Consider the following 15,430-nt stretch of genomic DNA (forward strand, 5'->3'; position numbering starts at 1 on the left):
GCTTCTGTCACTCTCTATAGGGGCAAAGGAGAGATTTCAACCCCAGGCTTCAGTCTGGAATCATATGAAGCTCCACGCACACAAAAAGCAGCTTGGAGTAAGCTATAGCAGAGTCAAGGAGGCCACTTCCAGGCACGTCGAAGTAGTGCTATCAGGAGAATTGAAACGCCACTGGAAAGGTACCGAAATCTCGCGTCTCCTTACGAATCGTAGACAGATCCTGGAAGATCTCTTCTGCCTCGTGTCCGCAAAATCAGCCGTTCGAGATATTGTTCAGGATGGCTTCTCGTTTGTTCGTTATTGCTCCCGAATTCGTGGTTTTCGACGCTGTCGTCTCTTCTAGTTACCCCACAAGCTCCTGGTAGTTGATTAGATAATTAATCACGTGCGATATGATGACCTCATCGTCTTGGCTTTATTATGTAATCTGCTTCTACGAGTCTGCAAAGTGTAACTTCTTTGTGCCATTCGCTATAGATTGTGCAGAATATCATAGGTAACTAGCAGCGTGGTGGTCATATCCATAACATCATGAGTTGGGCATATCCATCTATAGACGCATCATAACTCAGTCGTACCTCCAACACTCTCCAGCGCGCGTTCCATCCACAGGATTTCGAATTCCATAATCTCCATTTCAATGCTGTAAATCATATCCAGCTCCTCGATCATCGAAGATACCAGGGATTTATGCCCGGTAACAGTCTTCAGTAGAGCAGACTCAGAGAAGTCAACTGGCCTGCCAAACTTGTCTGTTTCAGTCGTCTTGGGTATGTCCAGGTCATCCAGGTTACCAGCCAGCTGGGAGAGTTGCACCGATAACGCTGCAATGTCCTCCTTCCATTGTGGAGGTAAGGGGTCGATGAATTGCATTTCCCCATCTTCGTCAATGTTTGACAGAAGCTTATCTCTGTTTACTTCGCCATCATCCTTTAATTCCCTGCTCTGCTTGAGCTTGGCAACATGTTGGGTCCATTCTTCGAAGACTCCAACGACAGTATTATACTGGCTGTCCTCTGACTCTGTAAGATGAGTTACCTCCTGGATAACTCGTGAGAGTATCCCCATCTGAATAGTAAAGTCGTGTCCACTGCTCAAGCTCCTCGATTTCTCTTCAAACTTCTTGACAGCTTGGAGATTCTGGTACTTGTATCTCTCTTGTTCCCGCCTATAACTCGCCTTAACGGACTCGTGCAGTTTCCTATAATGCCTTTCGGCATGAGCTTCCCATTTGGCTTTTGTCTGAAGACCTTGTGAGTGCAGGACGTGAAGTTGTAGAAGCTCAGTTTGTAATGCAAGTGTCTGTTCTGGGGACAGCTGGTCTTCGGGAGGTGTGGGTGAAGGCGAAGGGTTCTCAAAAAGCGTCTCCGGTGAGTTTGTAGTGCTTTTGGAAGGCTTCTTAAGACCAAACCGCGCTTGATATGTTGGCGATGGAGCGCCTGCAAGCTTTGACCCTGGGTAGTACGAGCTAGGTCTGCCACTTGACTGCGGTCTCGATTTTGCCGTGTCGAGATTAATTATCTGGCTTTGATGTCTCGCATGCGAAGCAATATTGACTAACTTTGGCGCAGCTGGGTGTAGCAGTGACGAGGAGCGCATTTGTCTCGCTGGCGGTGCAGAGTTGGGAGGTTTGGCCAGGGCTCGTTTGGGTTCTGGTTTCGGCTTCGTTGGTGACCTGGCTCTGGATGAACCTGGACGTGAATTTGCACTCTCAGAAGGCAACGGCGCAGTCCTTGTAGACTTAATACCTTCTAATCGGCTCTCCCCCGACTGTCTTGACCTGGCACTTTGTACCGTTGACTGCGGTATTTGTAGACTCTGCGGCCTAGGAATCGTTCGCCTCTGGGGCAGAAAGCTCTTCTTCTCCGGTATGCCATTGCTGCTTCCGCCACCGTTCGCGTTCCCGTATGTAATTCCAAGTCCGCTACTGCTTTCGTAGTGTAAGATCTCCGAGCTGGTGGTTAATCGTCTGGACCCTGAGCTTCGACTGCCGAGCGGTAACTGTGATTGTTTGACGGGTGACAACGACAACTATTATTCGCAGACGGGTATTTCAGTTAGCCTTCTTGGTCATTTCGACTTGAAAGGTGTCCATATTTTCTTATCCTTGGGCTGTAGGCTTGCTTTATAATGTTTTGCGCATACCGTTGAATCTCCGTTGACCGCTTGTCTTTTCTGAGGTTCACGAACTGATAGCGATCGTGTTGGGATTGGCATGACGTTTCCGCGATTCTTCTCTTGACTCGATGGATGTAAAGGAGCGTAACAATAGCCAGGAGGGATTAAGTAAGGAGAACGATATCCTTGAGAAGGGATAATGATACTGGGTGGTTGCTTGTAGTTGAAAGGTGGTTGGGGGCTTTGGCGCATCTTAGTCCCAAGTCCGAGCAGGAGAGACGGGAGGATAGCAATTTAAATAAACGACCAAATACCAATAGTGAGCAGCATTACACAGAGATCACATCCTCACAATTACACGCACAACACTATGGTAAATTGTATGGGAAATGAATATGACTTATATATCCCCGGCAGCTTATGAGACTTGTTATCTACTAGACCCGACGGGCAAAATGAAAAAGAGAGACAAATAATTAAAATAGTTGATCATGCCGTAGCTACTTCCTGTGTGGGCTGATGGCTGTTCTAACAAATATCCCGTATTATACCGAGCAATTCCCATGCCTTTTAAAATTCCTGCCCGAGTGTATCGGCCCAACAGTTCTGCTCCTTTTTTCTTGAACATTCGTTTATCATAACATAAACTCAACAGCTAGAGGTTCTCGCGCTTGGGGAACCTAACATGTTGAGAAGCGGCCGAGTCGGTGAACCAGCTAACCTTCTCACCAGCAGCGGTATTGACCATCGCACAGGGAAGCGATCTGCCCTCACTTTGATCAAATATCTGGGACAGTATCTCCTTCTTGCCACCGCCTGTAGCGACGAAAGCAACTCTTAATCCGTGAGTGACCACTGGCAAGGTCAGCGTGATTCTCTTCGGCGGTGGTTTCGGCGAATCTTCTATGGGAGCGACCCATGAGTCCTTCTCCAGCAGCAGTTCATGCCCCGGAAAGAGGCTGCAGGTGTGGCCGTCTGGCCCGCACCCAAGCAGAATAAGGTCGAAAACAGGCGTTTTGACACTATCCTTGGCGGCAAACGAGCGTCTCAGCTCGTCCTGATACTGATCGGCCACCTCCTGGATATCGTCGTTTAGCTCAATGGGGTGAACCGTCGGCTGGCCAAGCTGGTCTGTTGGTATCTTGTCGAGCAACTCCTTCTTCAACAGCCCATAATTGCTATCGGGGTGATCAAGGGCTACAACTCGCTCGTCCGCGAAGAAGATATCCCACGAGGCAAACTGAGGCGTGTCTTCATCCGTTCCATCACCGGGAGCAAGCAGAGAGCTCGCCAGAACCGCTGGGAGCGAGCCGCCTGAAACGGCGACGCGGAAGGTCGAGTGTCTTGCTAACGCGGCGTTCTGTGATTGCAGCACATACTTCCTAAGCTGTTTCTGGAGGTCGCCCGGTTCGGGGAACGAGTAGAGGTTGGGAGAGCCTGCCGCCATGATGCTGTGTGTGGTATCAAGCTGGCCGTTGGTTGTCTCTGGCTATCGCATCGTCCGCTTCCCTTCTCTTCCGTCCTGCTCTTGCGTCTTGCTTGTTTTGTATAGAGAAGAGAAGGCGATAGCGGGGACCTCTCGTAGGTCACGTGGATAGTCGTAGTCGTGGTTGGAGACGCCGGACGTCAGACGTCGAAGATGCAAGAAACATCACGGACATGATGGACGGTCCAGGGACAAGACAAGACGAGACATGACGAGATGAGATGAGCTGAGCTGAGCTGAGCTGAGATGAAAGGGAGGGAGGACCGTGGATGCCTTCCTTGCAGCAGAGTGCGTTCTACCTGGCGTCGTCTGCCACGATTTACGGGTGCCAACCAGCCAAGGGGGTGGGGAGGGAGGTTTGCAATATTAGATGCCCGTCCACGGCGGCCGGACCATCTTGCATCACTATCTACGGAAGCCTAGGCATTCGATGGCAGGATATGTTGGCTGCTGCGTAAGTGCCTTGACCGGCATGTATTCCAACCAAAGAGTCGCCTACCCATGCGAAGGTCAGAGGCCATAGTGTCAAAACCGCATAGCCTGGCGGCGAGAGGATTCTCGGTCATGGTATCCAAGGCATCCCAGTCCGGAGATTCGCAGTATTATATATAAATAGGCTTGACAAGGCGACCATGGCGATTGGCTACCTATATTGCTACGGTAAGTGTGCCGTTGTGTCTGCCTGGATCACGCATCTAGAGCTGCAGGGCTGGCGGAACCCCCGTGTATCCGTTATTAATCGCTCCTCAACCGAGCCTTTTGCCCTGCAAACCCAGGTGACAATTGGTTGATACGGAGAAAGCCAGTAGTGAGAATGTTGGATGCTGCAAGTTTTTAAGCGAGGGCCGTGCCTTGAACCAGGAGTTTGGGGTCTTGTCTCGAAACTAGCGATTCTGTGCAGTTCCCGCCCAGGCACGGGCTTGGCCTCGTGGTGGAATTCTCTGGAAGACGATGATCTGGGATTGACAGTTCAGTGGCATCTTATCACTATGGGGCCGAGATGCAAGTGAGATATCGGTTCATTATCCCTTTGACATTTAGTGATTACATCATATTGACTGGTGTCTCCATAGCTCTAAGCTTTCTCTATACGGAGAACGATGGCCTTTTTCCTCGTCTCCGGCCACAAGACCCTGTCAAGATGTGCCTGTAGGAAGCGATTTCATCGGCCAGGCAAGGCGACCGAAGTAAAAGCAAGTGGAGGCCCCATCTGCGACTAGCCGTCCACTAAAAGGGACACCATGCGAAACCCCTGGAAAAGAACGTGTCAGGGCCAACTGCACTACAACACTCCGTCCGCAGCAATTCCTCCAAAACCAGAGGCAAAAAAGAAAGAGGAGATGAAGAGGGGAGGGGGAAAAAGCAAAAATCTCTAACACCCACAAAGGCAAAGTTACCAGTAAACGGGGGCTGCCCTGTCAGGGACAGAGGTCCAACGCAGTAACAAGTAACGAGCAAGTCGAAATTCCTTCGGCCAGCTGAGAATCTAGAGCCGGTGCTAACGCCTTTCATGCGAGCTTCCGGGCAGGCGGCGTAAGGCCAGGCCCAGGGGCCTATATTTATCATTCCCATCCACACCTTCTTTCTCTCCCTCCCTTTTCCTCTTTCCATTTTTTCGCCCTTTCACCAAGGCGACAGTTGTCCTGTCTGTCAGGACCGTTCATTCGTTTAGTTATTATCATGGGCAGGCCAGCCCATGGAATTCTATTCTCTCTTTTCGTCCTGCTCCAAGGCGCCATTCTTTGATCGACACGCTCGCTTACGACCCTATGACATCCCAACTTCAACATCTACTACGCCTTAATCCAATAATTAATCCGCTAGTTCCGCATCTGGTACAGAGTATAGGAGTGAAGGAGAAAGACATCTAAGGGTGGGATGGCGCTTCGTCCACGGCTGCAGCTTTTCCCGCCAACAACTACCCTCGTAGCCGTCATATCTTGGGCTTTGATACTTCACCTGCTGGGGGCTGTAATAATACATCCCGCCAGCGCTTACAGTATCAGGGCTTTGCCAGACCCAAGCATCGTGCCTGGTGACACTCTTCTAGACAACCGTCAGTTTGGTTCTGGCCTAGCAGTAGAACTACGGCCGATCAATGTCGATGCAGGCCTATCAGCGCCAACAGACACTGCTAATAATAATATCGTCATCCAACACCAGCGACAAAAGAGGGACTCCCCAGACCATGAGACAGCCACTCCAACTACGAAGCCTTCGGTCATCCTAAAGCCATCGCACTCTGGCGATCCGGTAAAAACCAGTATTATCGTCGCATCTCCCACAGTTTCCGTCGGACCTGCCCCTACCGCCTTCGATACCAATCGCAGCGAGAACACAACCACAAGCTGTATGGAATTTTTCGACAGCTTTTTGTCAAATGCGACCTTCAATGACTGCATCCCCATATCCGTCCTTCTCACCACATCCAGCTCCTTTTTCCAGAAAACGAAGACCTTTTCCTCCATCACCCAGACTCTTGGTTCAGCATGTGCTGTAGATGCAGATAAATGCACCTCCCTACTGTCTTATTACGCCGAGGAAATTGGGAAGAAAGGTGTCTGCAATGAGGACCTGACCAAAGGAAACCCGTTGGTCATTGCTGCCAAGACTGGATTCCTGGCGTACAGAGCTATGCGTGATGCAACATGTCTGACGAACCCAGAGACGAACAATTATTGCTTTGCAGAAGCAATTACTGACCCCAGTATGACGGCGAACGTGTACATCTACCACCTCACCTTGGGCTATTCCCTCTCTGCCGGACGACCAAAGTGCGGGAAATGTCTACCTCCCACTATGAAAATACTTCGTCAGGCGGCCGGAAACAAGCAGCAGCCTGTTTCAGAAGTTTATGTCACGGCTGCAACGCAAGTCAACGTTGCTTGTGGGCCGAACTTCGTGACTGCTTCACTTCCTTCAGGCGCATGCTCGAGCTTCCGTCCGCTGCCATTTTCTCTTATGTTCTTACTCATCGGCATCCTAGGCTTCTTCCTTTCTTGACTACTATATAACTATTCATTTAATACCCTTTCCTTTTTACACATTTTCTTTATTTTCATGCGAGAATACCCAGCCATTGTGAGCCACCATTTACATTCATGCCTCTCTACATTCTCGAGCTCCTTCCTTTTCCCAACTATCTTTGAATTTTCGTTACCGTCTTACTTGCCTGGCGAATATGGAGTTTTTCTCGATTGCACAAGCGTACAAAAAAGTGTATTTCACTATCTCATTAAGTAGTGGAGTATAGGACTGGACAAGGTCGGGTGGGATATTTGCATTACTTACTGCATTTTATAATAATACATTTTACTTGCCTCCTATTTCTTTCCCTCCTGCCCTCAGCTATCCTTTTCCTTGCATGAAAAACAAATTGCCTCCCACAGAGTTCTACATTGCCTATCAGATCATCGTCGTAATTTGATAGGACACCTAATTGTCATTTGCACCAGTATTTGACTGATGTAGTTATTTATGCTGAGAGTATGTAAACTCTTGCTCCTTTGTATCGTACAAAGACCGCATATGTGGCTTTCCCAGGGTCGTGCCCCAAAAATGACCTTCTACACCGGAAGACGACGGGTCTTTATTACACCAGTAAGTAGAACTCTACGCACGCCAGTGCCCATCATCAACCTCTTGATCGATGACGCATCCTCCGCTAAGCATGGTCTGTCTATTTTCAAAAGTAAATGCAAGTCAACCCCCATGGACGTATAGTGGTCTATCCATTGGATTCCGAATTTACCAAAATTCTATTCCGTATCTTATTACCAATACAGCCGGCCGTGTTTCGATATATTGTCGAAGGGGCTATCATTAGATATCCACCCGTCCTACCAAATACCAAATGCAACCAACGCACGACAGGTCTTGGAAGACAAAACTGCATGCTGGGACTTGTGTATATGGTTTGGGAATGCTGGACGTAGTGGAGAAAAATGCCTTTGACGCCGATCAGAACCAAAAAAAAAAAAGGATCAGGAAGCCCTGTCAATTCATAGGAAGGATACCGTACTCAGGCCTCTCGATTTCCTGTCTAGTGAATGGAGCTTCTATACCTAACTCCTGTGTGTCGATACTAGACTAATGTCAAATTCACGAGCCAGAAGTAACTAAATGCTGGAGGAACTACGTTTAAAATCTTTTGCGGACACTACTTTTCAACTGTATTACGGCTGGACTAAAAGCAAATCACAACCACCCATACCTATAAGGAATCCCATAGAACGACAAGGGAAAAGGTGAAGTCCTATGTATGCTAATCTCATAGCCAACTGGCACACAGCACCTTTATCCGCCTCGGAGTCAGTTTTATACACAAGGCTATAGCAGGTTTCAGGACGTTAGTTAATTGACAAAGCTCTGCTTTCTTCCCATGCATGCCCAGTCATCTATAGGTGCATAGACAAGCCGTAATTGCGATATCTTGCAAGACACAGACACACGAGTGACTTGTGACCCCAAATTTGGCTGTTTTCTGGTATGTCATCATAGACCAGTCTCCTCACTGAGAATTAGTGAAGCTCAATGCCTTAACTAGCTTCTTAAACCGCCCGATGAGAGCTGAAATCGATTATCCCGTAGATAGACCATGGGGAGGGCATCATCAGCACTTAACTGACACTTGGAAACACAGTTTAGTCTATAGCAATTACTAGGTTTGTGGGAATATCGATAATATACTCCATAACGAGCTCGTGGTCAACGATTAATGACTAACTAGCTAGTTATTTAGCACTAGTTAACTAATTTCTCGAATTATTTTCGTGGTATAAGTAGCTAACCTCTGTAGTTAAACCGTGAAAAGAAGAGTATCTGTAGGAGCCATGTACCTAAATCGTTGAGATAGCTACTTAACTAGTTAGTTAGGTAACTAGTAATAGAATCTAAGTTCCGAGTTCGCTGCTTAACTGCTTGCCAGTTGGCGATGCAGGGGTTATTAACTAACTTAGATAACTAGTGAGTGAGTTATTTAAGCCGCAACCCGGAGTTGAGTTTAGTTAAATCCAACGTCTCATGATTAGCCGCCGCGCGCTTTACTGCTTCACGAGCTAACATCAACGTCTTTATGGATCCAGCCGGCGATCTAGGTGCTGCTGATGATAGGCGAGCACTTCTAGCCTACGGCCAAAGCCAGTACGCGCAACGGAACTATGCCAATGCTCTGACAGCTTTCACGACGGTAACTTACTCCATTGCTTGAAGACCATAGTTGAGTCATTTCTAATGCATCAAATAATGTTAAATCCAGGCCTTGGACCAAGCAGAAGATGATAGAATGAGGATATTGGACAACAGGTCCGCTACATACTGTAAACTGGGCGACTTGGACCTAGCCCTCAAGGATGGGAGACGAATGCTCAAACTCGACAAGTCAGACGCACGAGTAGGAAATCCCATATGCATACCCCGCTAACAATAGACAAATTCTGCGCACAAACGATATTAACAGTTTCACACAGGGCTATCTGCGTACAGCTCAGGTTCTACAGCTGAAGAAGAGATTCGAAGATGCCCTAAGACTGTATGAGCACGCTCTTAAATCAGTAGACTCAGAGGATGGTAACCGATCTGTGGGTGAACCTTCTTCCTTCTATTCATATTCGAATACAAGCTAACTCAGAATTGTTAGAAAATCGAAACTCTCAAAGCGAAGCTTGATCGAGCTATAAACCCACCACGGCGGGATCCATTTTCTATGTTCCCTCCCGAAATTATTGCCATGGTTCTTCAGCATTTCAATGTGCCAGCGCTGCTGTAGGTGACAGCCGCTACATCCCGTCTCTACTTAGAATCCCGCTGATGAACGTGTCCTTGATGGATAAACAGAAAACTGCTTCGGGTCTCTAAAAGGTGGAGTCAGCTAACTGTGTCTCTGGGCCAAGCCTTTTCACGGGTGGATTTCACTCTCGCGAGACAACACACCGTTCCCTTCCAGGCAGTTCGTGCATATTGCGTGCGGCATGCTAAGTTCATAGAATCCGCTGTTGTTGGCTGCGTTACTCCGCAAAACGCCTCGAAAACTTTACGTCTCCTTTCGAGATGTCCAAGACTCGCCGAACTTAGTTTGAATGTTCAATTAGCAGCACCGGAAGACATCAAAATACTCCATGATTTTACTGGCCTGAAACAGTTGGTTGTCTGGCACCGTGAGCTGACTTTTGCAGAATTCAATTCTCTGCTTGCAGCATGCCATACTATCGAATACGCCAAACTTTTACTGGGTGAAGCAAAGAAACGACAGGATTGGAAGAGTTGCTCTCCTGCACCACGGATGCGAAGTTTATGCCTCACCTTTTATGAGATGACCGTCGCGAACCCATTCTTCTTTGATGTAAGAAGCACTATACCCGCAGTCATTGCGTGTAAGCATTATCGCTAATCTTGGAAATATATAGAGCTCATTAAAGGATACCATGCCCGTGCTTGAAAACCTAGAGGTTTCCGGCGTTGATGTAGAGATGGAGCTCCATGGTGTGGACACAGACCTATCTGATCACCCGTCTCTATGTGCACTTTCCCTCAGCAAGTTCACCTTGGATGCTGCACTTAAGGCATTGCCAAAGGGTTTGGAAGAATTAACTTTGAACTCTGTTCTTGTCGATCCAGCTATTGGGACCATACCCGTATACAGCTTCCTAACTGGCCTCTCAAAATTGAGAGAAATAAGCTTTTACAGCCTCTCATACGACGTAGGCTTCATGCTTGACGGATATTTTTCTGCCCTGGAATCAAGTCTGACTCCAGATTTAACGATTCTTAATATTGCATACTGCAATATCACTGCAGAGGAGCTGGTCCCTTTCATGAAGAAAGGGCACTTACGCTTAGTAACGGAACTGGGTATTCCTGGCATTATGGGTATGAATGATAGCATCACAGAAGTCATTACGGATACGATGCCCAACCTAAAGATGCTAAATTTGTCGCTTACTGAAGTTACGGGGTACTCGGTTAAGTTACTCGCGGATGCTCCAAATATGAAACTAGAAAGGATCTTGTTGTTGAACCCCGCGACTCCAATTAGCAGAGATGCAATTGAGTATGGACGCAGTAAAGGGATTACTTTTCGATAAATTAAGCGGTATATGATTTCTTATGCAATGAAAGCTTATATTTGTGATAGTAGATAATCTGTGACTTTTAATTCTTCAATCTAAATACTTGATAATAGTCGTAAGGCTAAGGCGACAGTTTAAGAAATGGGAAGAATATCCCTAATCAACATGCCTCCTACTCTAGTTCATGATTCGCGTGTAAAATGATTCTGGGACAAATAAAAGAGGGAAATACAGGATAGTGAATAAAAGGAAAGAAATGGGTATTAGTAACCAATTTACTGGTTGGTTGGGACACCACGCTCCTGGCACCATTTGAGAACTTCCTTATCCAACTTATCCCTCTGATCTCGTACAAGCTCCATCATCTCTTCGACCTGGTCCTTGTACTTGTCGAATGAACCAAGGTTCTCGCCCTTTGTGCCAGCTCCGTTCTTCAACATCGGAACGATAGCATTGTCATAAGTGGCAATCATGAGATCCATGACAGCAAAGAGCTGGTTGGGAAGCCACTATATACCAGGTTAATAGCCATATCGACAAGGCCAGGAAGGTAGGAGACAAAACTTACGGTGACGATGGGACTTCCTCCGGTAGCAGTTGGATGGGAGGTGCGCTTGATGATGTATTCTCTGGCGAAGAGCCAGTGTCTCCATCGGAAGCTGCGAACGTGGTCGAGTGTCTTTAGGTAGAGGAAGACGGTCTCTGGGTCCTGCATGGAGTACTTGGGGATGTCGAGCTCGGCGGACTTAGCAGCGACATGGGCAAGGAACTTGCGGTGGGGCAATGGGCGGTAAGCACGGAACTCATGCAAGATCTTAGTGAGTGGAGTATCAGGCATGGGGATCTGGCAGAGATGATCCAGTAGTGGGATCTATAAGTTGTAGAGTAAGAACGAGGTTAGCTAGGGTCATCTTCATATATTGGGGCTGGTATGAAGATAGGCTTACGATGCTGTCGTTGGCTCCAGACTCTCCACGGAAGTTCAAGGGCTGGTTATCTTCGATGCCCTCATAGACGACGCCGTTGGGGAACATGGTCTGGGAGGTGATGCCGAAGATGAACACACGGAAAGAGATGTAGTCACCTGGCTTGGAGTTCTTCCACATGTCTAGGTATCAATGTGAGCTGAGTTACTATGCATTATAAAGGGGTTGCAGTGCATTGGTTGACATACCTTCCATGCACTCCTCGATCTTGGTCATGCCAGCAAGGATGGTACGGTAGGCATCATTTACGGTAGCACGGTCAGCACCTTGCTCAACGGCATTGAGGATGCGGACGACACCGTCGACAAGGGAGCCAGTCTCCTTGACCATGTACACGTGGGTAAGAATAAAGCCAGCTTCAGAGCTGGCAGGGTCAAGACCGTGCTCGAAGCCACGGATGAGCCTCAAGTTGGAGTAGTCATATCCCTTGGAGGTGTCGGCAAGGGCATAGTTGAACAGAGCATACGAGGCAGCATAAGAAAGGAATGGAGGAAGATCCAAGCTATCAACAACGTTAGCATGACATCATCGTACATACAGTAATGGTGGCTGAAGGGAGCATGGAGGGACAGCATACATCTGAGCACTCTTATACATTGGGCCAGCAATAGAGTGAGGGAGTCTATCACGTCCAAGACCATAGCCCTGGTCAGGACTAGTGTTCCAGGACTTCCAGCAGGGCTCCAAGAGGTAAGAAGAGGCAAGGAAGGAGTAGTCTCTGAATATGGCTGTAAGCATATATAGATCTGGCTTGCCATCAGGGGTGACAATCTTGTCAATCTCATCCGTGAGATCAGGGAGCTCCGCATGGACGACGTCACCCAGTTCATAGGTAGCAAGCAGCCCGGGGGTGCCATCGGCCCTGCGGACAGGGAGGCGGTCCATGATGGAGGATAGAGGAGCGAATACCTCCGGCAGGGTGGTTGCTGGCAGGATGGTAGGCATGAATCCTGACGCAGCGGTGATGGTGAAGGGGTCAACGGACTTGGGGATGGATTGGGGATCGTCAAACACATGAGGGAAGGCCTTCATGGTTGAAGTAGGAACATCCTCGATACGAGTCATGGTGATGGATGATGGATGACTGGGGAAGAGCAAGGGCCTTGAAGATATGGTAGGGGGGGATGTGGTGTTGTGGGTGCGTCTTCCTCTGTGGGAATGGGTGGCGAGCCTATGTATATATGTATAGGGGGGAGTAGATGTAAATAAAGGGGGCAAAGGGGCTTTTCAGGTGTGGGAAATGGTATGGTGCAGCAACGAAGTACAGATTCACCTATTTGGCCTGGGTAAAATGGTAGAAAGGAAGGGAAAAATGAGAACCTGGAGGGGAAAAATGGCAGCATTATATATCCTTCTTGAGGCCGGAATTGATACCGGCCTCACGCACTAATTACGAAAGCTGGACAGGAAGAGAGGGACCTGACAAGCCGTTGCTTGATCAGATGACGAAATAGGGCGGCTTTCTTGGGTATAACCCAGCAAATGCATCGTAGATGACGCTGGCATCGTCCCTGGGGCTTATATAGAGTCCTGCCATGTTGATATCGTCGATATCAAATAGGCAGAGGAGGCTCATGGCTTGATTAGGTAAACTGTCGTTGGCGGCACTGGCGAACCCAAACCCGCCTGGCCCGGTCTGGCCAGCTGACAGATTAGATTATCAGATCGTCTATAAACGCGGTATCAAAGTACATTTCAGCCTCCAGGAGTCCCGGTGAGGTCCCATACGCCCCTCTAAACCCTTCTCCCTCAAGGCTCAGGGATGGACTTACGAGCAGTTCGATTGAAGATGGCACCCTGATGTCGTTTCTCATGTTCCTTTTGTCTCCAGCCGGCGCAGAATAGTACATGCAAGCTACAAGGACGTTCAAAGTCAAACCTCAATCGCCACGCCTACAATTGGCCAGGAGCACTGGAACCAGCCAAGAGGCCGGAATTGAACCGGCCTCCGTTAATATCCGGCCAGTGGGGAGCATTATTCATCGAGTGCCTGGAGCCGATTGCGATCACCCGGGCTGTGAGTGGCTGCGGAGGAACGGAGGACAAAAAGCAAAGCAAAAAGGCCCGAAATCAGGAGCAAAGGGCGGACAAGGATATATAGGGTGCAGCTGCACACGTGTTTTTACCCAACAATTAAATTGATATAACTAATACAACGTCAAGAGGACCCTCGAAGAGATGAACACCTTGCGGGAAAAAAAAAGGAAAAAGAAATAGAAAGAAAAGGCGGGGGAGGGGGTGGATAGTGGCAGGAGGAATATTATTACAGCAAAGTCATGGTAGTGAAGTGATGGCGCTGGCCAGGGCAAGAGAGAAGAGAAATAGCACCCAAAAGGGGCGCGGCGCCAGACTCTTACTTTTGGAGGATGGAACCTGCAAGCCGCTGTTGATATGCACATCATAGCATACGGTCTCAGTTGAAAGGCCACCGGCCCTCTGGCACCGCCGGGAAAAGGCAGTGTCCGTCCCGTTCTCGCTTGCGCTGGTGTTGTGGTATATCGAAAGATGCTTGACTCGGAGATACACGTCAGTCGTGCTTGGAGATCCGCTCCACATCCCCCCGTCTGCCCAGAGGTTCAGGTAAACGCTTCCTTCGTCCTTTGGAATGCGGAGGTTGTTGGTGTGCACTACCTTGGAATTTTGGTAGAACCGCAGCTCTTCTTTCGTCCAGTCGAACCGATGGAGTTGGAAATGCTCGGCTGGCCGGTGTCCCTTTAACGCAATGATCTCAGTTGCATTATCAATCAGCCATCCCCGATCATCCAAGGCCGGATGCGTGGTGTAATGAACCAACATGGAGTCGGGCTTGAACTCTCTCGTCAGGATTTCGATATCGATTTCGTTTTTGTCATCCTGTTCCCCCCATTAGTACTCTTTCTCATAAAGGAGAAGCCAATTTGGATAAGGAGTACAGACGCGATACCAGAAGAACCCAGCCACGCTGCCTCCCGAAGCATTTTCCATTATCATATCTGCCCGAAAGCTTCCATGCAAGATATTGGAAGCACGACTGGCGATTGACGATACGCTAACGTTATGTGCAGACATTACAGACTCCTTTGAATACCCTTCTTGCCGCAGCGTCAACTGGCCATTTTCAAGGTATACATTCTCAGGGCGGTTGAGTATAGGCAAGGGGGTCGCCCAGTTCATCACTGGCAACCCCCATTTCTGAATTGCCCAGTCACGGGTGAACTTGGGGTTCGTACTTAGTGGCTTTGTTGGCGAGTAGGTGCTGAAATTGTTATGTATGAGGTGAGTGTAGTAGTCCTGAGTATCGTTGATGACGAAGCCGCATTCACAACTTGCCTCAGCGGTGGTTGCGTATATCACGAGGAATGCCAAAACGGCATGCCTGATGAGAGATGAGAGATCAACTCGAGCTGTCCTCACCGGCATATCTGGTGGGGCTGGAAGTTGGTGTTAGATGGTGATGGGTGGCAAGCAATGGTCGCGCTTCGTCTGTGCGATCCGACCGCATCAGGCGCATCAGCCTGTTTCTCAGAGAGATAGAATCGCTCGGGTGCATGAAAATCAATGCAATGTAGTTCTTTTCATAATAACCTGAAGCGAAAATGTAAACAGTCCCCTTAACTAAGTACAGCAAAGCGAAGCAAGGGGGAGAAGCGGAGGAGAAGTTGATATTTCTAAACACCACAACTTTCCGCAATAGGAAAGACCGAAGTGTTGATATATATTCTAGCCCGCGAAAGCAAGGCGGAAGGAAGTAGAGACAGCCGCCTCGATCAAAACACTGCATCCTCGGACACTAT

General features: G+C 48.5%; 6 protein-coding genes across 6 annotated transcripts; 2 read left to right on the forward strand and 4 right to left on the reverse strand.

Annotated features, from left to right (window-relative positions):
- Positions 1-433: 433 nt before the first annotated feature.
- TRV_00860 (uncharacterized protein) lies at positions 434-2,370 on the reverse strand (the record flags this gene model as incomplete). The annotated part of the gene is made up of 3 exons (XM_003024895.1): positions 434-471; positions 579-2,001; positions 2,146-2,370. The coding sequence occupies 3 exons, from the start codon at positions 2,368-2,370 to the stop codon at positions 434-436; spliced, it is 1,686 nt and encodes a 561-aa protein (XP_003024941.1).
- A 403-nt stretch (positions 2,371-2,773) lies between these two features.
- On the reverse strand, positions 2,774-3,565 carry TRV_00861 (uncharacterized protein; the record flags this gene model as incomplete). Its single annotated transcript, XM_003024896.1, has 1 exon — positions 2,774-3,565. One exon carries the CDS (start codon positions 3,563-3,565, stop codon positions 2,774-2,776), a length of 792 nt encoding a protein of 263 aa, XP_003024942.1.
- Positions 3,566-5,482: 1,917 nt separating this feature from the next.
- Positions 5,483-6,607, forward strand: TRV_00862 (uncharacterized protein; the record flags this gene model as incomplete). Its single annotated transcript, XM_003024897.1, has 1 exon — positions 5,483-6,607. The coding sequence occupies one exon, from the start codon at positions 5,483-5,485 to the stop codon at positions 6,605-6,607; it is 1,125 nt and encodes a 374-aa protein (XP_003024943.1).
- A 2,701-nt stretch (positions 6,608-9,308) lies between these two features.
- On the forward strand, positions 9,309-10,686 carry TRV_00863 (Leucine Rich Repeat domain protein; the record flags this gene model as incomplete). The annotated part of the gene is made up of 3 exons (XM_003024898.1): positions 9,309-9,367; positions 9,440-9,944; positions 10,009-10,686. 3 exons carry the CDS (start codon positions 9,309-9,311, stop codon positions 10,684-10,686), a joined length of 1,242 nt encoding a protein of 413 aa, XP_003024944.1.
- Positions 10,687-10,946: 260 nt separating this feature from the next.
- On the reverse strand, positions 10,947-12,722 carry TRV_00864 (uncharacterized protein; the record flags this gene model as incomplete). The annotated part of the gene is made up of 5 exons (XM_003024899.1): positions 10,947-11,180; positions 11,240-11,542; positions 11,619-11,779; positions 11,846-12,159; positions 12,196-12,722. The coding sequence occupies 5 exons, from the start codon at positions 12,720-12,722 to the stop codon at positions 10,947-10,949; spliced, it is 1,539 nt and encodes a 512-aa protein (XP_003024945.1).
- Positions 12,723-13,931: 1,209 nt separating this feature from the next.
- Positions 13,932-15,056, reverse strand: TRV_00865 (uncharacterized protein; the record flags this gene model as incomplete). Its single annotated transcript, XM_003024900.1, has 2 exons — positions 13,932-14,510; positions 14,709-15,056. The coding sequence occupies 2 exons, from the start codon at positions 15,054-15,056 to the stop codon at positions 13,932-13,934; spliced, it is 927 nt and encodes a 308-aa protein (XP_003024946.1).
- Between the last annotated feature and the right edge of the window lie 374 nt (positions 15,057-15,430).

This window comes from Trichophyton verrucosum (assembly GCF_000151505.1).
Source record: "Trichophyton verrucosum HKI 0517 chromosome Unknown contig00084_1.f1.exp, whole genome shotgun sequence".
In the NCBI taxonomy this organism is placed as follows: domain Eukaryota; kingdom Fungi; phylum Ascomycota; class Eurotiomycetes; order Onygenales; family Arthrodermataceae; genus Trichophyton; species Trichophyton verrucosum.